The sequence below is a fragment of the Cyprinus carpio genome, chromosome B7, assembly GCF_018340385.1.
Source record: "Cyprinus carpio isolate SPL01 chromosome B7, ASM1834038v1, whole genome shotgun sequence".
Lineage (NCBI taxonomy): Eukaryota > Metazoa > Chordata > Actinopteri > Cypriniformes > Cyprinidae > Cyprinus > Cyprinus carpio.
In genome coordinates this window covers 14,554,269-14,576,332 of record NC_056603.1, presented here as the reverse complement: position 1 = coordinate 14,576,332, position 22,064 = coordinate 14,554,269, and the positions used below count along the sequence as shown (strand labels likewise).

At 35.9% G+C, this 22,064-nt stretch overlaps 4 protein-coding genes, 1 long non-coding RNA gene and 5 other non-coding genes across 11 annotated transcripts; 1 reads left to right on the top strand and 9 right to left on the bottom strand.

Moving 5' to 3' along the window:
* Positions 1-210: 210 nt before the first annotated feature.
* batf2 (basic leucine zipper ATF-like transcription factor 2) lies at positions 211-2,433 on the bottom strand. The gene is made up of 3 exons (XM_019106794.2): positions 2,141-2,433; positions 1,746-1,850; positions 211-926 (listed from the first exon to the last, which is right to left on the bottom strand). Exons 1-3 carry the CDS (start codon positions 2,216-2,218, stop codon positions 588-590), a joined length of 522 nt encoding a protein of 173 aa, XP_018962339.1. The 5' UTR covers positions 2,219-2,433; the 3' UTR covers positions 211-587.
* A 1,438-nt stretch (positions 2,434-3,871) lies between these two features.
* Positions 3,872-5,770, top strand: arl2 (ADP-ribosylation factor-like 2). Its single transcript, XM_019106808.2, has 5 exons — positions 3,872-4,083; positions 4,298-4,408; positions 4,826-4,988; positions 5,170-5,250; positions 5,352-5,770. Exons 1-5 carry the CDS (start codon positions 4,019-4,021, stop codon positions 5,484-5,486), a joined length of 555 nt encoding a protein of 184 aa, XP_018962353.2. The 5' UTR covers positions 3,872-4,018; the 3' UTR covers positions 5,487-5,770.
* A 1,370-nt stretch (positions 5,771-7,140) lies between these two features.
* LOC109093077 lies at positions 7,141-10,478 on the bottom strand. The gene is made up of 11 exons (XR_002018307.2): positions 10,422-10,478; positions 9,893-9,935; positions 9,285-9,334; positions 9,055-9,102; positions 8,622-8,664; positions 8,397-8,444; positions 8,162-8,187; positions 7,874-7,902; positions 7,575-7,623; positions 7,385-7,407; positions 7,141-7,216 (listed from the first exon to the last, which is right to left on the bottom strand). It is a non-coding gene; the product is annotated as an uncharacterized LOC109093077 (long non-coding RNA).
* On the bottom strand, positions 7,280-7,346 carry LOC122138093. Its single transcript, XR_006155305.1, has one exon. It is a non-coding gene; the product is annotated as a small nucleolar RNA SNORD31 (small nucleolar RNA).
* LOC122138095 lies at positions 7,465-7,527 on the bottom strand. Its single transcript, XR_006155307.1, has one exon. It is a non-coding gene; the product is annotated as a small nucleolar RNA SNORD31 (small nucleolar RNA).
* Positions 7,697-7,823, bottom strand: LOC122138096. Its single transcript, XR_006155308.1, has one exon. It is a non-coding gene; the product is annotated as a small nucleolar RNA SNORD22 (small nucleolar RNA).
* Positions 8,012-8,078, bottom strand: LOC122138092. Its single transcript, XR_006155304.1, has one exon. It is a non-coding gene; the product is annotated as a small nucleolar RNA SNORD30 (small nucleolar RNA).
* On the bottom strand, positions 8,513-8,577 carry LOC122138091. The gene has a single exon (XR_006155303.1). It is a non-coding gene; the product is annotated as a small nucleolar RNA SNORD29 (small nucleolar RNA).
* Positions 10,479-11,148: 670 nt separating the features above from the next.
* Positions 11,149-15,089, bottom strand: sb:cb1058 (uncharacterized protein LOC394209 homolog). 2 transcript variants are annotated; one of them, XM_019106807.2, is made up of 4 exons: positions 14,947-15,082; positions 13,946-14,248; positions 13,155-13,816; positions 11,149-11,955 (listed from the first exon to the last, which is right to left on the bottom strand). In XM_019106807.2, the coding sequence occupies exons 3-4, from the start codon at positions 13,770-13,772 to the stop codon at positions 11,803-11,805; spliced, it is 771 nt and encodes a 256-aa protein (XP_018962352.1). In that variant the 5' UTR covers positions 13,773-13,816; positions 13,946-14,248; positions 14,947-15,082; the 3' UTR covers positions 11,149-11,802. The 2 variants fall into 2 exon arrangements, with proteins under 2 accessions (XP_018962352.1, XP_018962351.1); XM_019106806.2 differs by lacking the exon at positions 13,946-14,248 and having other exon boundaries at positions 14,947-15,089.
* Positions 15,090-16,435: 1,346 nt separating this feature from the next.
* b3gat3 (beta-1,3-glucuronyltransferase 3 (glucuronosyltransferase I)) lies at positions 16,436-21,444 on the bottom strand. Its single transcript, XM_042727425.1, has 6 exons — positions 21,292-21,444; positions 20,936-21,123; positions 20,689-20,848; positions 19,988-20,342; positions 18,745-19,035; positions 16,436-17,801 (listed from the first exon to the last, which is right to left on the bottom strand). The coding sequence occupies exons 2-6, from the start codon at positions 21,021-21,023 to the stop codon at positions 17,703-17,705; spliced, it is 993 nt and encodes a 330-aa protein (XP_042583359.1). The 5' UTR covers positions 21,024-21,123; positions 21,292-21,444; the 3' UTR covers positions 16,436-17,702.
* Positions 21,445-22,064: the final 620 nt, after the last annotated feature.

Here is a 22,064-nt window from a genome sequence, read left to right as displayed (position 1 = left end):
ACTGCTGTGTTATTGGCATATATATATATATATATATATATATATATATATATATATATATATATATATATATATATATATATATATATATATATATACTGTATATGGATGTTGTGTAGCATGTCTTGTAAGACATTAAAGACTGTATGTACCATTTTTACAGTACCTTGAAACAGTGATATATTTAGAAGGAGCCCAAATACACAAAACTACACACATTTGCTTTAATCTGAATAAAATCATATAACTGAAAAAGAATGAGGGTAATTGACCCATATTTCAATAAATAACCTTTAAAATTATACAAAATAATTTCATGAAATAACTGAACATTTTCATATTACAAATCAAAATGGATTAAAGTATGGTATCAATAAGCCCAACATAGGCTGTGGTCCTACATATAAAAAAATATAATGCCTGTATCTAAAATATAGCTACATGTAAATGCCATCTGTAAGTATTGTTTTAATAATATATTCACACTTTAATGGATCATGGTTTTTAGCACCATTAGCATTTGAACACCACAAAAAGGATGTAGTAGTGTGTAAGCCTTGTGACCAAATAATTGATTGTACAGCACCTCAAAACTGCTGTAGACACCCATTTCCATTCACTGAGTCCCATGGACACCAATCACCGCTGTCGAGGAGGTCTGTAAGAGATAAGTCCACTGAATTAGTGTCTGGTAAGAACGCAAGTTCCGGCAAGAGGTCGGGGTCCGAGTTGAAGGTGATATCTGAGGTAGAGGGCGTAGCTGTGGACGGTCCTCCTGTAACACTAACTGATGGTTCAAATGGACACAGTTTAGTGCAGTGAGGTATATGTTGTTCCAAGGCTGTGGTGTAGAATTGAAGCTCCTTCTTCAGTTCAGCGATTTCTTTTATGAATGCTGCATTAGACTGCTCTAGGGTTTGGAGTTCCTAGGTAAAAAATAAATAAATATATAAATTAGTTTATAGACAATACAATATTGACATGAATTCAGCTAAAAAGCAGAAGTAACAAAGTGAAAGGAATGCGGCAGTAATGCAAGTAGTGTCAAATAAAAAAGTCCTTTAAATAAATAGATTTGATCTGAGCTGCTTTTCCCACATATGAAGTTCATAGGGCATTAAACACTTTATTTAAAAACAAACAAACAAACAAAAAAACAATTCAGACTTCCTCATATTTTGTTAGTCTTTGAAAGGATCTGAGACGTGATTACTGGGTTGGATAAAAAAAAGGGGAAAGTCCAAGATTTGTACATCATCTGGATTGAAAATGAAAGTGAATGTGAATGCATGACATGTCAGATGTTGAAGTGAAATAACTAGTCAGCCGCTAGAGTCGCTAATCTGTAAGCTGTCCCAGTCATGCCCTGCGTTTCCAAGAAATGCCTCCTCTGCACTGAAAGGTTGTGCAATACTAATGCTCCTCTACACACACACACAGACTACAAACTAAGCATTAACAAACACAAACAAAAAAATATCCTCCAGAGAAACGTAGACATTCTCCTAAAGATTATGATTATGGCACATTACTTCACAATTCTGAAGTAAGACTATAGGCTATGTAGTGGACAATAACAATAATAAAGAACAAAAGGTATAAATATAGTTGTGTGAGTATAATGTGAATGAAAAGACACAACAAATGTAAGGATATTAAGAGGTAACCTAAATAGGGACAGAGCAAAACAAACCCATTCAAAGGGGAAAAATAGAGAGTGTCAAAGGTTTCAATTTGCTACTGACCTCATGCAGCATGTCTGCCTTTTCTGTCTGTTTTCTGCGACTCTTGCGAGCTGCATCTCTGTTTTTGTCTCTGCGATGGTGCCTGTGGTCGTCTGACTGTGTGCTCTAAAGATATTCATAAGATAATATATATGATTTACAATATATAATACAAATATAGATTTATTTATATATAAACAGATAATTATATATATATATAATCAAAATAATGAAATAATATAATATAATACTAATAAAATAAAAAAAACTATATAAAAATATTAAATATTCTATTAACAAAATAATACAAAATATAATAATAATAATAATAATAATAAAGGATTTTATTGCTTGTAATAACAGCGTTATATTTATACATAGTAAAATCACATTAAATGAATGAATTCACTCCCTACCCAATCAAGAGGACTTTGCGAATCACTTTGAGAGAAAGGACTTCCCCGGTCAAAGTTGTCCATGACAGCAGCTGGCATCTCCAAGTGCACGGGTGCTTTTCGACAGTTAAATCAGAACAAAATGCTTGCATGTATATACTTTCAGAAGAAATCAAAGGTCTTTAGTAGTATTTCAGTCCTGCACAAAGTTCTTCGAACTGAAAAGCAAGCGCGTTGAAAGAATGATGAAGCCTAAGTAGTCTGAACAAGTACAGTGCCTGGTCATGATTTAAACTGGTCTGAGGTCTTTGTGATGTTGGACGTGGGCGGTGGAATGAGCCAATAGCTCTGTGAATGGACTGACGCAACAGAGAGGTCGACCAGACAGCTTTCGGTTTCGAATTATTTTAAATGGCCCGGTTAGCGGAGGAGATCCTGGCTTCCGGCACGGTATTGCCAGTATTTAAGTTGTTCATTTCCCGCTCTACACTGACAAATACTGGGAATTCCAAGCAGGAAGTCCAAATGTGTGTAGCTGTGGATCTGAAGGCGTATGAAAGGCTATTACAGGATTTCATTATGACTGAAATTACTGTAACAAATTAAATAAATCCAGCATTTTAAAAATAGTGTAATATAGCAGTTACAAGGTTCTGCTGGGAGAAATGTTTGCAATCGTGTCTTTCATTTACAGCTGATGGATAAAAATCTACTGCAAACATAAGGGCTGCAATTTCAAGGAGGGGAAACAGAAAACTGAATCAAATTAAACAAACAAGGAATTTACCGTAAGGGGGGGGGGGGGGTTGTTGGGGGGGGTGTCCTACAGTTAATGTAGATACTAGACTTTTCTTTCGATGAAAGCCAAAGTACACTGAAAAACAGTTCATTCAATTACAACTTTCAGATCACAGTATTTCTTTATTCATCATATTATTGTTTTAATAATAAAAGGATTGTACCCCATTACAAATGTATTATTATTATTAATACCATACTCTACATGCTGCAGTAAACTTCTTCACTGATCTTCAATATTCTCGTTATTTTTTCTTGCACTTGTTATTTACTATAAACACCACTAATACAAAGGTTCTCTGTAATAATGTTATTATGGTTGCTTGTTTGTAATTATAATTTTTATTTTATCTTTAATTTAAAACTCCACCCTTAGTTAATATTTGGCAGCTAATGTTAAATAGTGATTGAGTACCACAGGCAAGATAACCTTCCTCGCCCTTTTGTCCCTGACCATAGATGGCAATAAATCTCATCTCAGCATTTTTGAATAATTCGAAACGTTTCAATCTTACCCCCCTTTTAATATTTGACACTTTGTGCTATAACAATTAAGTTAGCAACTGTTTGAGTTTAGTTCCCATAATACTGGCTGATACATCATCTTCCTAGACATGCTAAACTTATATCTAAATATGTTACAATTTAAAAGTAAATACACATTGTTCTGAAGGGTGCACCTTCTCCCGTCCTACCCAAATAACTAGAATGGATCAAACAACATCTCAGACAAAAGTCTTTTTGGTGGCGTTCACTTCACCGCACATGTTTAGAAAATGCACGTAAGAGGGCGCTGCTATAGAAACGACTGATTTTACGACAACTTTTAGACACGCCCTTGCCGCGGTTTTCCTTCGCCAATAGAAAAGGCCCAAGTAGGATTGACAGTTCGAACAGCCAATCATATACCTTCAGCTGCATCTTTACGCACTCTCTAACCAATCATACTTCAACGTGTTGTGTCAACTCATAGTAGCGCTTCCTTGTTTCCAGTATGGCTTTGCAATAACGCATGTCGCATTTATTTAGGAAATTATTTTAATAGTTAATTTGGTATTTCGGGTTAAGATCAATTCAGTGTTTTACACTTAAACGTTCGAAATGGGTTTACTGACGATCTTGAAGAAGATGAAGCACAAGGAGCGCGAAATGCGTCTACTGATGCTGTAAGTTATCCTTGCACAGAACTGCACTCAAAAGTATTCATATAAATAAATTTGAAAACAATATTCTTTTTAAACCGCTGTTGTTTTATGTTTTATGAAGTACATTCTTACTCTATTCAGGAGTGTCAATTACTCAAACAAGGCTCGTTTCGTCTAATGTTCTCATTACTCGTGATGCTAAAGACTGTTGTGGGTCCTTAACTTTTCTTTATAGAGGTCTTGACAATGCTGGAAAAACAACCATCCTGAAGAAGTTTAACGGCGAAGATGTCAGCACGATCTCTCCAACATTAGGCTTCAACATAAAGACACTCGAGCACAGAGGGTACGCCAGAAATCTGCTTGTGTTATATATGTTTTGCATAAGAGGTTAAAAGCATTATTAGATGTTAATTTTTAATGAAACTAATAGGCAAAAAGGCTATATATATATATATATATATATATATATATATATATGTATATATATGCACGCACACACACACACACACACACACACACACACTATAAACTTTGATTTTGGATGTGATTAATCGTTTGACAGCACTTATTTATATATATATATATATATATACATACATTAGTGTACTCTATATATATATATATATATATATATATATATATATATATATATATATATATATAGACATACACACACACACAGAGATGTTTACCAATGTTACTGTGATGTATAATAACCAAGTGCATTATTTTTGTTTCTTTTTCTTCACACTGAGACTAGGTTTAAGCTGAATATCTGGGATGTGGGTGGCCAGAAGTCATTGAGATCATACTGGAGGAATTATTTTGAGAGTACAGATGGACTGGTGTGGGTAGTGGACAGCGCTGACAGATTGAGACTGGAGGACTGCAGGAAAGAGCTGAGTACTTTATTACTAGAGGAGGTGAGATGACCGATATCTTGGACCTATTCAGAGTTTGAAATTAAATGTTCAGATTTTGACATTTCTTTACTTTGCATCTTTTAGTGAACATAAAAGGCCACAGTTTTGAATTAATAAAATGTAATGTGTGGGTTTTTCTATATACATTACACTTTGTAATTAATGCATTTCTCTTGAATAGCGATTAGCGGGAGCTACTCTGTTAGTTTTTGCCAACAAACAGGACCTACGTGGTGCTTTATCAAAAGATGACATTCGAGAGGTGAGTCTTTTGTTAAACAGGGACAGGCATTTGTATTTTAATGAAACTGCATTGCCGTTGGAGGAATCTGTGAATATGCTCATTTTCTGAATGTTATCCAGGTTTTAGCCCTTGATGACATTAAGACCCATCACTGGTGCATTTTGGGATGCAGTGCTGTTACAGGTGAGAACCTGCTAACAGGTGTGGACTGGCTACTTGATGATATAGCAGCTCGGATCTTCACAGCTGACTGATGGACTGAATATTTAACATTTTGGAGATGGATAATAAAATGACCTTGTTGGAATGAAAATGTATGCAATGCAAATGTTTTTCAAGTGTGTTTAAGATGGATGTCCAAGTAGCTGTACTACCAACAGGTAATGTGTTTTTGAAAGCTATTTGCTTTAAAAGCTTGGAAATGGAAGCTATTTTTGTTTTCCTTGTATACTGTTCAACACCACTTGTAACTAGCTCCGAGTGTTCAGCTGCATTAAGATACATCATGTCTGCCAAGAATACACTCTGCTTAAACAAATCTGGTCTCCGGTAATTTTTTCTATTACAATTGCTGCTGTCTTTTTCCTGTTGTTTAAAGTAATTACAGGTCAGTCTTTAGCCTTCCTCTTTGAAGAGCTAGAGAGGGTAGCCGCATCTTATCTAGCCATGTTTTATAATATTCCTGAATTTCTTTCCAACAACATTAAGTTTTAAAAATCAATGAACTGTCAGTTCATGATGCATAAAGCTTTACCAAGCAGAATTGCATTCTGAAGGGTCACATTTCCATTTAGCCCCTTAACTGTCACCGTCCCACCTGTGGGACGCTTGCTCTTTTTTTTTGTCCTTTTTCTCTATGAAATCTTTTAGTAATCATCATAAATTATATATCATTTGAAAGCTTAGAAGCCCAAAATTCATCCTGTAAAAACCATTTTGAAATCAGACATTGCATTACCATGGAAATGGTACATTAAAATCTTATGGGGGTCTCCTCCCCCTTAGTGGGCAGTGTCAAGTGTCATATTACAAAATGCATTACGGTCTTTTAGAATCAAAACTTTTTATAATCTTGGCAACAAACATATCATTGGAAAGGTCTGAGTCTCAGAACTCCATATGTGGTGGTTATTTTGAGAGAAGTAAAAAAATCGACAAATCTATAGAAAAATTCATTAAACAAAATTCAAAAGGAGTTTTGATGGCTCCAGTGGCTGTTTGTGGTATGACACCCTAAATAAAATCTCACAGGAACCGCCAATTTTTTTCCACATCAACTTCAAATTAGGAACACAACTTTAGACAAGGCTTTAGTTGTATACCAATTTTAGAGTAAACCCGGTTATGTAAAATAGCACATTTTACAGTACATTTAAATTTCTACTTTAATTTTTTGAAAAAAAAAAAAAAAAAAAAAAAAAAAAAAAAAACTCCACTTCTGCCAAAATCTGTTAATTTTCTTTAAAATGAGACCAACCATAGGTCTATTCCAAAGTGTTCATAAATTACAACAATTTAAGTTTGGATCGTGCACTTTAATGCCTATTTTAAAAAAATGGGGGGGGGGGGGGGGGGGGGGGGGGGTGACAGTTAAAGGGTTAGGTCACTGAAAATCCCTGATACAAACAAGCAAAAGGTAATGACTCTGACAACTGTATTTGAATCCTCATTCAGAAGAGCCATTTATTTTTGCAATCTTGGGAATAAAAACAAAGGAAAAAATTGTCAGTCACTAACACCAGTCAACACTTCAGCAGATCTGTAGTACATTTAATCATTTAGCAGATGCTTTTATCCAAAGCGACTTACAAATGAGAAGCAATAAGACCAGCGAGAGAACAACAGTATACAAGTGCCATGACAAGTCTCAGTTAGCCTAGCACAGAACATGTAGCAATGTTTTTTTTCCCCCAAGATTAGAAAAGGTACATAAATGAACACCAGGTTTCAGCCAGTTCAACTTCTCCGATGCAATTTAAGTGACCTGGAGGGTGATAAAGAAAGTGTCACTAAAAGTCTCTAAAAACCAGTACCTTTACATTGTCTAATTTAATCAGAATTATCAATCAGTCATAACACATCAGACTGGGGCGATATAAGTCATCATTTAAAAATACAACTAATAACTAACATAAGCCAATAAGATACAAACCTTAAAGTCAGTCATGGATCTACCTGAGGGGAAAGAAAAAAAAAAGTTTGACAAGTACAAACTTTAAATGAATCCATTTACTGAGATCAGAGTTTACCATTCAGTCAGATGAATCAGACTGGTGCAGTAACTCAGTAAATCACACCTACTAATTCACATGTAATTCAAGTTGAAAATACAAAACACATACCAGCTTCAGTATGTTCAAGGGAGCAGAACTTTAACAATCCACTGCACTCCTGCAAGGAATCAATGAGAGAAAGAAAATTAGGGAACATATGAAAAGGAAAACTCCTCTACGCTAAAGCTAGTCCTTCTCAGACTGTTGGTAACCCCAACGGGTCATCCCCTTATTGCCCAGGCAACACCAGTGGGTTCACCTTTTCAGGTTCTGGTATTGACACAGGGCGTAAGACATGCGCAAGTTACATCATAAAAGGACCAGCTGCAATAAAGTGTGTCATTGTTTATTAGGAACTGAATTCTCACCTGTGAATTCACCACATCAGGTGTGCCACCTATAGGTTAAGAAAAAAAAAAAAAAAAAAAAAAAAAAAGGTCTTCAGAAAGGACAGCTACAAAAAAAAAAAGAAAAAAAAAAGCACAGAAACACAAATGCCACATCTGTAACATCAGTAAACTTAATTTATCAGCAGGACTTCAGACGAACGAGACTGCAAAAATCATCATAGTTACAGATGGAATTGAGCACTGAGAGGTACAATTTAACTAAAAAACTATTTCAAATGGAATGACATGGTAAGTGCATATTCTTACCTGTTCAGAGTACTACAGGGTGAAACCTTTTAGGAGAGAAGACAAATCTGGGCGTCACTTCAGACACAGAGCATGCAAAAATTTATATAAAACATACTGTAATGTAATTTACAAAGATTTATAAACAGCATTTCAGATGAACTTCAGCAAAAAAAAAAAAAAAAAAAAAAAAAAAAAATCATACATTAGAGGGATTGCGTTTTAATAAGTAGCACATGGGAACAAGTAACCTTACCAACACCTCCAAAAGGACTTTAGCCACAGTCTTGGACAAATAGCAGGCCTGTTGAGAAAAGAGGAATGATGTCTGACACGGTCATATGTAAAAACAGAATGATAAGCAGCAAATAAATCTCTCAGGTGTTCGTGTCTTTTCACATAGGATCAAAGTGAGCTAAGTATCTTCATCACAGAGATAGAGCAAAACACTGCATTTAAAAAAAATAAATAAACGAAGTACCTTGGGAGTTCCAGGTCTTTGGTGAGAGCTCATTGTGCAGACACTACCAAAGAAACAAAGAGCTTTAATATTAAAAGTACAGAGAAACAAAACCAGGTTTATCACGGTCTGATCAGGGTTTTGGGGACTATAACACCAAGGGTCAACATTATGGTGCACCATGACCACCACAAAAAAAAAAAAAAAAAATATAGGGGGATGACCTAGAAAATAACAGGCATTGTAAACATGGAAAATAGCCAGTTCAAAAACAAGTACTGTAGTGTCATATGGTCTGATCATACTTTGGTCACTAGAATGCCATGACAAATCTGTCGTCCAGTTAAGATAAATACTTAAATCACTTCTGACAACACAGATCAGAAACTCAAACTAATTTTGAATTTAAAAAAAAAAAAAAAAAAAAAAAAAAAAAAAAACACACAACACTTACCAACACAACCCATGGTCATCATGCTCTCAAAGTTCATGTGAAGGAGGCCTTAAAATAAAAACAGAAGAATTAGTTACTGCAATAGGGAGGTGACTGGACTGCAGTCATCAGTCTGATGTCAGAACAAAAAAGGCAAACATCACAGGAATTCAGACATATGCTTGTCTTTTGAAATCATCATTTAAATCTTCAGTCTTAAAAAGAGGACCCTCAAGACTTGAAGAGCTTACCTTGAATTTAACAGCTCTCCGTCTACTCATCCCAGCAGATGGCACAGAAACTGCAAAACAAATGCTTCAATAAGTGCCTGCATTCACAAACAAGCACCAACAATAATGCTTGGCACTGTGTGCAAGATGTCCAATGCTACTCAGTTTAGAACGGTTACATCAAAGCAATTCAGGAAGAGAGAATTCAGAAGTCATCACAGTAGCACTGGATGTCAACTCATACATTCAGCACACAAACGCTGCAGTTACTGCTTGGCTGAGGTAGACCACAATTCAGGCCTAAACCATAGAAGTAAGATCCGGGATCAATTAAACTAAAGTTCTTTATAATAAAGGACCCATGTAATAAGGATGAACTAATGCAGTTTCATAGATATTACTGTTCTAGTTAGAGTTATTTAATATATCAGGTCCACATAAGTGGCACAAACAGCATGTAAAGAGCATCCAATAATGCAGATGGAGTATTGTGCACTCATGAGGAGCTGCGTTTCATCTAATATTTCATTAAGTGACATTCACTCAAAAACGAAACTGGCCAAAAGATATCAATAATCAATCGATTTCCATGTATGCTTTAGGAAAAGTGCTATAAATTGCACCCTTACCTTCCCATGAGCCCATGCGAGTCATGCTCCTCGTGGACGACAGCTGCAAAAGAAAAGCGCACATCTGAGACACGTGTTTGGATTTGAATCTTTCAGAACACGGAGAGTTTACAATAAAATGCGCGAAACCCCCGTCAGTCTCTCCTCAGATTAATAAAGTGCAGTCACAGTATTTCAGTACAGGTCTGTGAAAGTTATCATCATTGAGAGACCTCGCCAAAGCCTTAAAGAAGCAAACCAGTAGAAAATACGTTTCAATAATGCTATAGTAACATGCAAACTTCGATAATTATGGGAAGATTTCAAATAGTAGCAATAATTAAACCAGGATGGTTTTAGATACAAATCAGAGGCTCGTGGGCCACCGGAATGGAAACACTCAGAAGTTACCTACTAAAGGAGTGAAATCAACGTTTAAATGCATATTAAGAAAGAAAAGAGAGGTATAAATAACTTGATACCCTTTTATAGAAAAATGCGAAATAAAAAGATTAACAACTACACTATAGATAATATATATACACCTTACCATAGAAGAAGCTGCTCCAAAATGGACGAAACGCAGGTCTCAGCGCGTTTTATTCTCGTCACGTAAAATCTACGCCCATTTTACAAACAACCAATGAGGTTACTGGATTACATGAAAAGCGCCAACTTTCGTTGTGGTTTATGAATTAAAATATTAGTAAATATTATTAAAATGATAACCTGTAACTGCACAAAAAGTATTTTATTCTAGTGCGCATAATAACCATCCTATATAGCAAAACTAATAAATTCTGCATAGTGAGAAAATAATGTATAACACAGTTTGAACGTATCACACACGTATCATATTCACAGCTGTAGAACGTTTTGTTGCTTGTTGATTTGTAATATAAAAAGCAGATGAAAATCATAACTGTCAATTTTAAAGCGTCATGTTTTCCACTAGATGGCACCATTTCTGCACCGATACAAGGGTACTGGTAGCAGGCCTACAATAGATTTGAAAAAGCAAAGCTACTCACTCTAGTCTACATCTATGTAGTATGTATACTGTGCATAATGTGCTCATTTTCTGTATGCATCGATTCCCTAGATGACCCACCCTAATTATCAAACTGTCCAGTATTAATAAGAGCACACTGCATGGGGTATAGTCATATATCTATATATTTTGGTATATGTTGTCACAAAAAAATAATATTTTTTGCCGTATGGGAATCACCACAACACTTTTGTGCAGTAGAACAGAATCAAGCCAAACAGACTGATTTTTTCTCACCTTTCCTTTTTATTATAAGCACTGCTTTGTCACAATGCAGATAAAATAAGACGTTACAAATAAAAATTCTCCTGCATTACATTAGGATCTGGGTACAGCAAGTAAGTTAGAGAAGATAAATACGTCCCAAGAAAACAAAAGCCATCTTCACTTCATCTCTTGGCTCAGTTATTCATACACTTCACTGCCAGTGATGTTACCTGTTGATGACACTAAAAAAAAAAATCCATGAGCTCCCAGTTTTTTTTTTTTTAAGAGTTAACTCTTTGGCACAAACCCTGTAATACACCTTCATCGCCAAAGTACAGGAACTCTACTACTGTTCACAGCTCATAAACATTATCACATCAAATAAAAAAGATCTGTCCACGTTGGATAATTATAGGCCTTATGTTTCCTCACAAGGGAACAAAGATCAGGTAGACGCCTCTTTAGTTAGCACTGTGATAACAAATTTATACACTGATAAAAAGTTCAAATATTGACCTTTCATGTCAGGTTACATAATGATCAGTTTAAAACAAGATCGATGGTTATCAGTTTTATGCAAGAACAACAATGCATATTAAATATTTGAGCACAGTTAAATTAAAAAAATGAAATTACTCATCAATTTGAGAATACAAATCAGTCTGTTCTACTATTAACTGAATTCTGCTAAAACACGATTCCTGTTCAATTCAGCTTTGTCTGATGGTGTGGACGAAGAGGAGGTTGATGATATAGGTGTCAGTGTCACACTGTACAGATTGGCAACAAAAGTCTCCCATCCTCGACGGAAAGCTCTGTCCACGGCCTAAAAGTAGAAAAGCAAAAATAAATGATAAAGCCAGTTTATCACAGAAAACAACACCCTTTATATATGAACATACATCACTGTTATTTAGGAAGATGTTTGTTCAGTTCTACAGGGTCATTGCTCTGACAGAGTTAGAATGTGCCCTTATTAGCTGAACTAGAGGACAGAATGGAGGTGACAGGGTTGTTTGGTTATTCACATACATTCCTCTAATCAAGGTCACCTTGTGTGCAACTGAAAAGAGTTGTTGTCCCTGTATCACTTGCATCTGTCCTCTGACCAAACAGAGTGCAAACAGAAAACTGATAGTGATTTCACAGATGGTTCAAGAAAAGGACTAATGACAGAAAGAGGGTGGGAGTAAGGATATAACTATTACTCTTTAGGCAGGGTGGAGAGATGAAAAGGAGAGACAAGCATGGTATACTGCAGCAAATGTAAACAGTTATGGGGTGATGGACCCTAGCAGAAATAACAGACTGCTTATTTCTGCACAAAGCAGAAAAAGGAACTTTACCCCACATGCCTCTCTAAAATATCTTCCTCCTTCAAACCATAGATGGTAACAGAGTAACCACAGCCCTGCCTGCTCAAGTGACCGTCTAAATAGTATTAACTCCTTAAGAGTTAAATATTATAATTAGATACTGGGATGATGCATGGGACATTGAAGGTATCACAGTTATGTTCGGATTTATTCACAATGAAATTATTAAGCAAAATTTAAAAATGGTTTGCAGACTGTCTGTTTAAGGTGCAATGCAAACCAATATTTTGTATAACCATATTAAACACCAATAAGCACATTTCTTTTTTTCTAATAGTCTATTTATAAAATACCATTGCCAAACGCTTAATTTGTATCTTTATCTACACAGTGTAATGTGAACAACCAGTCGTTAACTAATCTAATTTTACGCTGTTGTATGCAGTTTGTGTTTGATTCACTACAAAGAATCGACTCATTAGAGTCATTCGTTCTGACTACGCGGGTTGCGGGAACGGTTTTATTCACCCAAAAGAATCGTTGCGGCACCAACGCCGAGTAAGTGTTGCAGTTAGGGTATTTTAGTACGATATTTCGGCGGAGGAATGGACGTTAGAACCGCCAACGAAACCGAACGCAATTCGGATCCGGTTCTATTCGGAATTATTCAAAATGAATTAAACAACCAACCCTGAGGACTAAATCTCACCTTGCGATAATTCTTGAGAGTGGTCCTCTTTACAACTTCCATTGACTCTCCATTCAGTTTGCCTTCTGTCTTCTTCTCTTTTCTTGTGTCTTCCTCTTCCCGTTCTCCTTCTTTCTTCCCTGAGAACAGAATCTGGTCATCAGCATGCTCCCTCACAGAGAAATGGATCAGTGTTGGCTGTGGTTCTTTGCTATTTTCCAGGGTTTGGGTTGCTGGTGGCACCTCTGGGTTTAGATCTACAGATGTGGACTTGTTGGTCTCATTATCAAGTTCTTTTTCTGAGTAAAATTTGTCATATTTTCCCTTCCTGGAGCTCATCCTGCTCCAGCGGCGACTCAGTCTGCTGGGCTTTCTCTTCAGTAAAGTGGTCCCATCGTCATCCATCATACCCTGGTTAAAATCAACCACATGGTCATCTTCTTCTCTCCAGCCTGGAGCTGTACTATTGTCTTGGGTGTTCTGGTTTACGGTTCCTATCTGTTCTTCGGAGGTCTCTCTCTCCATCTGTACATCGTCTCCAAAAATCTCATCCAAGCGCCCATAGAATCCATTAGCCTTGTCCAGGAAAGGAGGAGAACAAGGGGCCTTGTTCTTTCTGGAGCTCCTGCCGATAGTCATGGTCTTGTGAACTCAGGAGGAGATGTTAATCCAGTCTTTGCAATCTAAAGAGGAAGGAAGGAAGAAGGAAACATGTGACTTTGACGTGTGTGATGGTGGTCATCTGTTAAAAATGTTGGGAAAAGATCAGCCATATATTTGTCATGAGAGAATTTACAGAAGACATTCCTTACACAATCAAACAAAAGAAGAAGAGCAGCAGCATGCAGGCTTCCTTGGGGCTACTGTCGAAACTAAACATGGCCTGAGGTTTGTCTCTCCCCTCCATCCCACATTAATGTGTGTTTATCAGTCACGTCATCATAGGCACACTGTTCAAAGTTCATTCTGTGTGTATACAGCGTATCAGTAAGTTCCTTTTTAGGAACAGCGTGTCTCCTCAAATGACAGGCTACTCTCTGCTTTATGACTTTTTGATAAGATCAACTCCAGCCTGTCATTGACTTTGACTCCAGTTGGTCGTGCTGGACCTGCAGCTGGTGCCAAGACAGATGACTCAAAATCACTCATAATGTCATACTGTCTCATAGTGTCATTATTGCACATTTTTTTATATTATTCATATTAGGAAGTGCATTAAACTGGGCTTTTCATATATTTCACAAATAACTGAACTACAAATGAACATGAAATTAAGAGCAAATTATGAATATTTTATCACATGAGCATTTTAGTAACCTACATATAGGAACTAAAAGTTAAAAGATATTATAATACATGATATAATGAGAACATAGTTTAATTTTACTGCCGTGCTGAAGAAATGTTAAGTCAGTATTAATTGGTGTAGATTTCTTATATTTGAAGATGTAGGTCTCAGTACTGGTTTAAAAGTGTTGAATATAAAATTCAAAATGTTTCATTAAAGTTTTTTCTGTTTAAAAGAAAAGAAACGGACTAATTATAGTGTTCAGAGTTAACCATGGTAGTATATAATTTGGTATTGTAAATTATAATTTAAACATAAAAAGCTATGTTTACCTATATTGCTATACAAATAAAGTGTCTTATTTATCTATCATTTCAGAATCTCTGAAATCTCTGGTTGCTTAACAATAAGCTTAAAAATATTTGTACAAATACAATGCAAAAATATGAATGACAAAAACTAATAACAATAAACATACATATAAGACAAAAACAAAGCCAAGAGCATTGGAGGTTAGTGATTTACCTTCTTGCTGTTTTCGCGTGACTCTGCTCTCCGTGTTCTTGGCTCAACTCACCTTGACACACACAATCGTCACACTGTCTGAACCTGTCGTCACTCAAGCACACTAATACCTCCCTCTTTCTCTCTCTCTCGGTTTCTGTTTCATTTAATTAACTGAAGAAGGGAAGCAGCCTACAAAAAATACAAAATGCTTAGTATCAGCCAACTCAGACCTAAATACACAAAGTTTAAAAATTTTACCTTAAGTTGTAAAGTTGTAAAGTTGTAACTGTTACCAAGAACCATTATCAGAAGAACTGACTCACCTTAGCAGGACTCTTAAATATGTTTTTGGGATTATTCACCGGGTGGGAACATGATGCACTGTGAGGGATTTCCATTTCCAAAAGAAATACTAATCCACTGAGCTCTCACTGTACACAACACACATACTCATAACACAGTGTTGCTAAATGCTCTTGAATATTTATATGATTTCCCCCCCAAACTAATGTTACATAAAGAGGGTAAAACACCGATCTCAAAATACAAAAGTGACAGTGAAGGAAAGAGAATAATTGCAATAAATACCACATTAGGTGTGGCCTCTAAATGTCTGCTACAGGGTAATACTTAAGAAAGTGCATGTAATTGTATGTCGGTCTTTGGATTACATGCATTTTTAAAAATAACTTAAACAACAGTAGTTGTTTGAAGAATTGTCTATCCTTATACAACTTCTTCCAGATAAAAAAAAAAATAGTCTGAAGAAGAGTTAAGGTCATTGCCCTGTGGCGACAGCCCCTCCAGGATATAAGAAAACAGCTGTTTCACAGGTGTGATTGTGCCACAGGTGTGAGGACACAGAAAGCTGCAGTACTATTGAGTCATTATAAGGAGGGACTACCGTCTGGTTGTTCATTCCTTGTGGTTTATAGAACTTCATATATAGTGAAAGATCAGCAAACTCGTAAAAAGGTGAGGATTTGTCTGTTCAGGATGGCTCCGAATTAGACATGCCATTCAGAAATACCTGAGAAAAATATCTGGCAATGGCAAATGCTTTTATTTACAGCAAGAGAGAGCCATGAGACACCGGTGGTGTTTGAACATCAAGGTAACATGCTTCAAGTGGCCTTGACATGACGGTCATTTGACATTCAGAAATAAACTAAAAATGCTTTTTAAATTCTGATTCAATTCCAACTGAAAATTAAATTAAAATCTAAGAAAGCAGAATTAAAGGTCAAGACAAACTTTGAATGCTGGCTTGGCAAAGCCTCGTTTGAAAGTTTGGAAAGATTTGAAGTTCTATACGCTTTATTGATAGATTGATAGATCATCTTCCTGTCATTCCAATCAAGTGCAACAATACCTGTCTACTTTTTCAGCTGTATATATCCCATAGGGATGTTTCTGTTAAAGATGTATAAACCATGAACCAAACCAATCAGCTTCAAGGTGAATCACATGATTACAAACTATGATTTGATAGAAAAAACAAAGGTACTGAGTACTTGACAGCTTTAATGAGGGAAAGATGGAGAAATATAAAACTATTGACCTAAAGATTTACATATAAGCATTTGGCAGACATTTTCATCCAAAGCAACTTACAGTGCCTTCACATTTTATCAGTTTTTGCTTCCCCTGGGAATTTAATCCATAACCTTGGCAATGCTAGCACCATGCTCTACTGTTTGGACTACAGGAGGATGTTATAAAGGTTATAAAGAAACAATATATTTTTCATTTATTGCAAAATGTCATTTGGGAATGTAGGGAGATGGACTCTACACTATGTAGGCAATATTTACATTCAATCCTACGATTCTTTGCAGAATTGTGGGTAATGAAGTTTTCACCAGGAATCCCACTGTTGAACATGATTATTTAAAAATAAGTTGAAATAATGCAGGCTGATGGCCTCATCAAAAGCATGTAACAACCTCGTCTGTCTTTAATAGTTTACACATTATTGTTAAAAATTGAAATTTTCAACTTCCAGAACTGGACTTTTGCACTCTATTCAACTTCCTCTGAGTTGTGGCCACTACATCACTACATTTCTACATCAACACCCTAGTAATTCTAAATGTTTTCATATTCTGTAAATGTTTTCACAGTTTGTTTCACAGGATCAAGTGACCTCATCTGTACTTTACACTGTCACCTGAAGCTTTACCAGTGCCACGCACCCAACATGCCACTGGATTAAAGATAAGCACACCACTGTGATTCAACAAAGATTGTTAATGGCATAAATATATATCATATCTAACCTATTTATATCCTCCATTTATCAGTGAAGAAAAAAATTATCATAGACTTTAAGACTTTATGTGAAGACATAAGACAAGTACACCTAGACTGAAGGTAACAGAGACATGGACAGCATACACATAATGAGTTCACATTATAAATACTTTCCAAGCAAGCCTCACCCTATACAATTACATTTCTAATCTATAAATACAAGCTCATCTTATTTATTGATACCATATGTTAAATTCTCTTTAAATACTATTCAAGTGTACCAATGATAAGGATGGTTTATGGGATGCAAGAAATCCATTTTCTTTTAGGCTGCATGTTCCTTTGCACTTTTGTTTTTATCCCTGCATTCATCACTTCCTTACCATTCCTCATGTCTTTAGTGTGTGGCTCAGAAATCACACTTTAAAATTTCACCTCTTGCCATAAATAAGAGAATCTGTTTGGCACAATGGAAGGGTGGATGTTTGGTGAAGTTCAGGCATGTTCTGAGGAGGTGCTGCTTACACCTCCACATCTGGATCTGAACCCAACCCTTGCTTCTGCAAAGCGTCTTCCCTCTTCATCTTTGGCTTCTCAGTTCGGGTGTGCCACACCAGCACCTGAGCAAGAGCAAAAACATTTCAATTATAAATAAAGGCATAGATGACCCCAAAACAAGTCATCATTTACTCACCCTTACGTCATTCCAAAAAAAAGGTTGGGCAAAATTAAGAATTTAAGTAATGGCTCCCTTTCAGTTCATGGTTTAATTTTAAAATTAATTGTCCACCAAGGAATCTGAAATGGAATTTACTGAATAACAATTTAGAGAAATAGGTCATGGCACTCATAAAAATCTAAATATTATAGAACATTTTTCATATATAGTGAAAATTTGAAATGCTGCCTTGTCAACTAACTGAAATAAGCCTAAACTGAAATTACTAATTAAAGCTAAAGCTGAGATTAGTAATTTCAGTTTAGGCTTATTTCAGTTAGTTGACAAGGCAGCATTTCAAATTTTCACTATATATGAAAACTGTTCTATAATATTTACATTTTATTATCTAAATATTATAGAACATTTTTCATATATAGTGAAAATTATATATAGTTAAAATTATAATTATATATATATATATATATATATATATATATATATATATATATATATATATATAAAATATAAAAATGGCAAACTGAACATAAATTAAGCTAAATTAACACTAAATAAACACAACATGAACATACAAAAAAAAGGTTTTGTTAGTATGGAAAAGTGTTACTCTGACATTCTTTTGTTTATATAACAGAAGACAATATGTGGTCGAAATAATATAATGACTTTTATGGAGAACTGTTCATTTTAGAGCTTTACAGCTCGGTCTCTGTTGAACAAAACTCTTTCTTTTTCCTGCATGACAATGCAAGCAAATTTATTTTAATAACACTCAATAAGCCAAAACCTCACAGAAATATGATTTTTAAGGTCATGTTGCATTATCTTAACATGCACAAAAGCTGGTTAATCACCAAACACTTGGAACAGAATAAAGGAGCTACCTTAGTGCACAGGTCTGCTTTGGGTTCAAGGTCATCCAAAGTAACCAGGTGCTGAAGGAAGCTGCTTTCCAGGAAGCCCATCTGAGCATCACCGTCAAACCGTGCTTGGGGATTGGTCAGGACCAACCTCAGGGACACAGCAAAACCAGCCATGTCGATGGGGAACGGGCGGTTGGGACGCCAGCCAGTGTGGAAACGCACAACCTTCCCATCCTCCACCACGGGACGCTCAAACTTCATCCCACCCACCAGACCCACAGGCCACACAGAGACACGGTATGTGTACCGCATCTGAGGGTGACAGGAACAAGAAAAAGTGATAGATAATGACAAAAAGGAAACACCTTCTGTCCATATGTTCATAGCCAAAGACTATGCACAGACAACTTTTTGAGAAGGGCTTTGAGAAGGAGTTTGATTACATCTCCACAAGAGAACATCTGACACATCCGTTACACCTCAATACAACCGAAGCACAGCTCCATCTGGAGGTTTAACCAGAAAACTCCTCAATGATCTCATGTTCAGTTTTCACTGCTATTCTCCTAAACAATATGTAAGGATAACTTTGCATAACTTTAGCATTTAAATCTAGTAATAAACATTTCATTAATACCCTTTTCAACATATCAGAAAAAATAGAATTGATTAGAAAAAAAACTTTAAATAACATTCAATGTATGAAAAATAAGATACATTATGGAGTGATAAAACCATTTTAGTGAATTATTTAAGTGAATTCATTTGTTTAAATAAAACTTAATATTGTAAACAAAAAATTTTTTTTTTAAAAGAAATAAATACATTTGTTCAGCAAGGATGCAACATATAAATAAAAAGTTAGCGTAAATATATGTATAATGTTATAAATGTTCTCTATTTTTTAAAATGCTGTTCTTTTGGACTTTCTCACAAAAATATTAGGCAGCACAGCTGTTTTCAATGTTGTGGATCAGCATATTAGAATGATTTCTGAAGGACTGTGTGACACTGAAGACTGGAGTAATGGCTGCTGAAAACTCAGCCTCACCATCAAAAAGGAATAAAAATTAATTTTTTAAAACATACTGACAAACTCACAATCAATAATACAATATTTCACAATATTACTGTTTGACTTTTTTATCAAATAAATGCATTCTAGATGAGCATAAGAAACTTTGTCTCAAAAACATTTTTTAAAAATCCTATCAACCCCATACTTTTGAACAGTAGTGTACATTTAACGATTAAAAGCCCTCACCTCTTCAAAAAGCTGCAGGCTGTATGTGTTGTCATCATCAGCAAAGTACACCACAGCCTCCTCGAGGGCAGCCGCTTCCTTTCCTTTAGCAGCAGCGCCCATCTCCCTGAGCCAGCGCAGACCCTCGTTCCTCTGCTCAGCCCCCCGGGGCTTCAGCCAGCTGGGATCTCCCTCCTGCAGCTTCCTGTCTTTGGGGGTCAGCTTGTATAGATGGGTGTAGGTCAAGCCAGATGCAGCCAGGAAGTCTGTGACCAGCGGAGTCGGCTGAGGAGCGTCCTCCACCACGATCCAGTGCAGCTGAGGAACATGGAGGAAGGTGTGGGACAAACGAGTGAGCTCAGCTTTCTGCACCAGTCTGGAGAGAGAAGGAAGAGGGAGAAAGAGCAGGATTACATTTCATTTCTCAAACTATTTTTATTCTTATCCACAAAACATGCAAACTTCATTAAACCCAATTTTGGAGATATTTCAATGTCTAAGGGGAATTAATTTTTTTTTTTTTTTGCAATAAGAAAGCAATGAGATGCAGGGCAGTGGAACCTCTTAAAAGCCATGCTACAGTATGTGTCATATGTTTAAAAGAATGTAAATCTGAAATCTATTCAATTGCTGCCTTGCAAGCACTTAAATTTCTTTCTACAAAACATTCAGAATCAAAGACATTCCTGCATTATTGTTATTGTGAGAAAAGCTGCGCATACCTTGCATATGTGGGTGTTATCACATAAATTCTGGGCACATCAGTCTTCTTAGACAGCTCTGATGTTTTGATGTGTTCCTGCAGCTTCTGCAGCTCTCCTCTCAGCTGAGAGATCTGCTGATCTTTAGACATGTCATGATCTCTACAGTCACAGCGCTGGCCTGCACGTAGGAATCAATGGCATGCTCAAAAAGGAATGATTCAAGGTTGAATGCACAAGGTAATGATGACAGTGATTCCAGTCTTACCCAGCTGCATCAGCGCATAGATGAGTCCTAGCAGTGACACCGTGAAGTACAGGACAAACACAGTCTTCAGCTTCAGTCTCATTCTCATGATGACCTGCTGATGCTGAAATCAACTCTGATGGAGCACGAGGAACCCGGTGATCATGGACACAACCCATATGAATGCATTATAACAGCCACGACTATGGCTTAGAGAGAAAAAGAAGAGATTGTTTGCAGATTCCCAATACTCCCAGTGCATCCAGTGACAATAAGATCAGGTATCTTGATTTTAGCAGGTTCAAATGCAGTTACGTTATACATGAATTTCCTATGAAAACAGAGTTTAACTAATGTATTTGAATATTGTAACTTACACTCAATGATGTGTATAAATTTAAAGCTGAGATGAATAAATCCTTTTCGGTCGCTTCATTATGTATATTACAGATAGCGTTATGCGTCTCTGTGCATACTAGAAGTGCACTGTGTACAGCCACCCCATTCATCCACTGCGCATTACCAACAACAACCTCCTCTTTGCAAAACACACAAAAATCTCCACACACAAAAACATAAAAAAAAAACAATACCTCCACCAAACAACTTTTTTAAAAAAAAACGAGGACATTTGAACCCTTTAACCGTCACTACAAGAACTGCTTGTGAAACAGCAGATTCCTCAACTTTTTATTTTTAACCTGTGAAAAAAAAACGATTAAAATGAATATACTAATTTTGAAATGCCATTATATTGTTTAAAAGACATCTTTTTGAGCTTGCTGATTTAATTTAATAAGGAATTCTCTTAATTTATTAAGTACTGTTGCTGTCTATGCTACAGGCCAAATTCATTTAAAAACAAAGAAATTAATACTTTTATTTGGCAAAGATGCATTAAACTGCAAAAAATTGCACTAAACAAATAAACAAACTTATAAGAAATGTTTTGTGAAAGCAGCATATTAAAATGTTTGAAGAATCATGTGACTGAAAACTGGAGAAATGCCTGCTAAAAATTCAGAATCACACAAATAATTAAAATTTTTAATCATTTAATTTTATTATTATTAATATTTCACATTATGCCTGTTTTATTGTATTTGTGATATAAAAAAAATGCAGCCTTGGTGAGCATGAGACTTTCCAA

Excerpts from the sequence above, each read along its gene's own strand:
- batf2 (XM_019106794.2), bottom strand. The coding sequence starts at position 2,218 with ATGCCAGCTGCTGTCATGGACAACTTTGACCGGGGAAGTCCTTTCTCT. Across the intron at positions 1,851-2,140 it reads CGCAAAGTCCTCTTGATTGG|AGCACACAGTCAGACGACCA; the intron begins GTAGGGAGTGAA and ends GAATATCTTTAG. Across the intron at positions 927-1,745 it reads AGGCAGACATGCTGCATGAG|GAACTCCAAACCCTAGAGCA; the intron begins GTCAGTAGCAAA and ends TTTTTTACCTAG.
- sb:cb1058 (XM_019106806.2), bottom strand. The coding sequence starts at position 13,772 with ATGACTATCGGCAGGAGCTCCAGAAAGAACAAGGCCCCTTGTTCTCCT. Across the intron at positions 11,956-13,154 it reads CTCTCAAGAATTATCGCAAG|GCCGTGGACAGAGCTTTCCG; the intron begins GTGAGATTTAGT and ends TTCTACTTTTAG.
- arl2 (XM_019106808.2), top strand. The coding sequence starts at position 4,019 with ATGGGTTTACTGACGATCTTGAAGAAGATGAAGCACAAGGAGCGCGAA. Across the intron at positions 4,409-4,825 it reads AAGACACTCGAGCACAGAGG|GTTTAAGCTGAATATCTGGG; the intron begins GTACGCCAGAAA and ends CACTGAGACTAG. Across the intron at positions 5,251-5,351 it reads CAAAAGATGACATTCGAGAG|GTTTTAGCCCTTGATGACAT; the intron begins GTGAGTCTTTTG and ends AATGTTATCCAG.
- b3gat3 (XM_042727425.1), bottom strand. The coding sequence starts at position 21,023 with ATGAGAATGAGACTGAAGCTGAAGACTGTGTTTGTCCTGTACTTCACG. Across the intron at positions 20,849-20,935 it reads CTATGCGCTGATGCAGCTGG|GCCAGCGCTGTGACTGTAGA; the intron begins GTAAGACTGGAA and ends TCCTACGTGCAG. Across the intron at positions 20,343-20,688 it reads ATAACACCCACATATGCAAG|ACTGGTGCAGAAAGCTGAGC; the intron begins GTATGCGCAGCT and ends TTCTCTCTCCAG.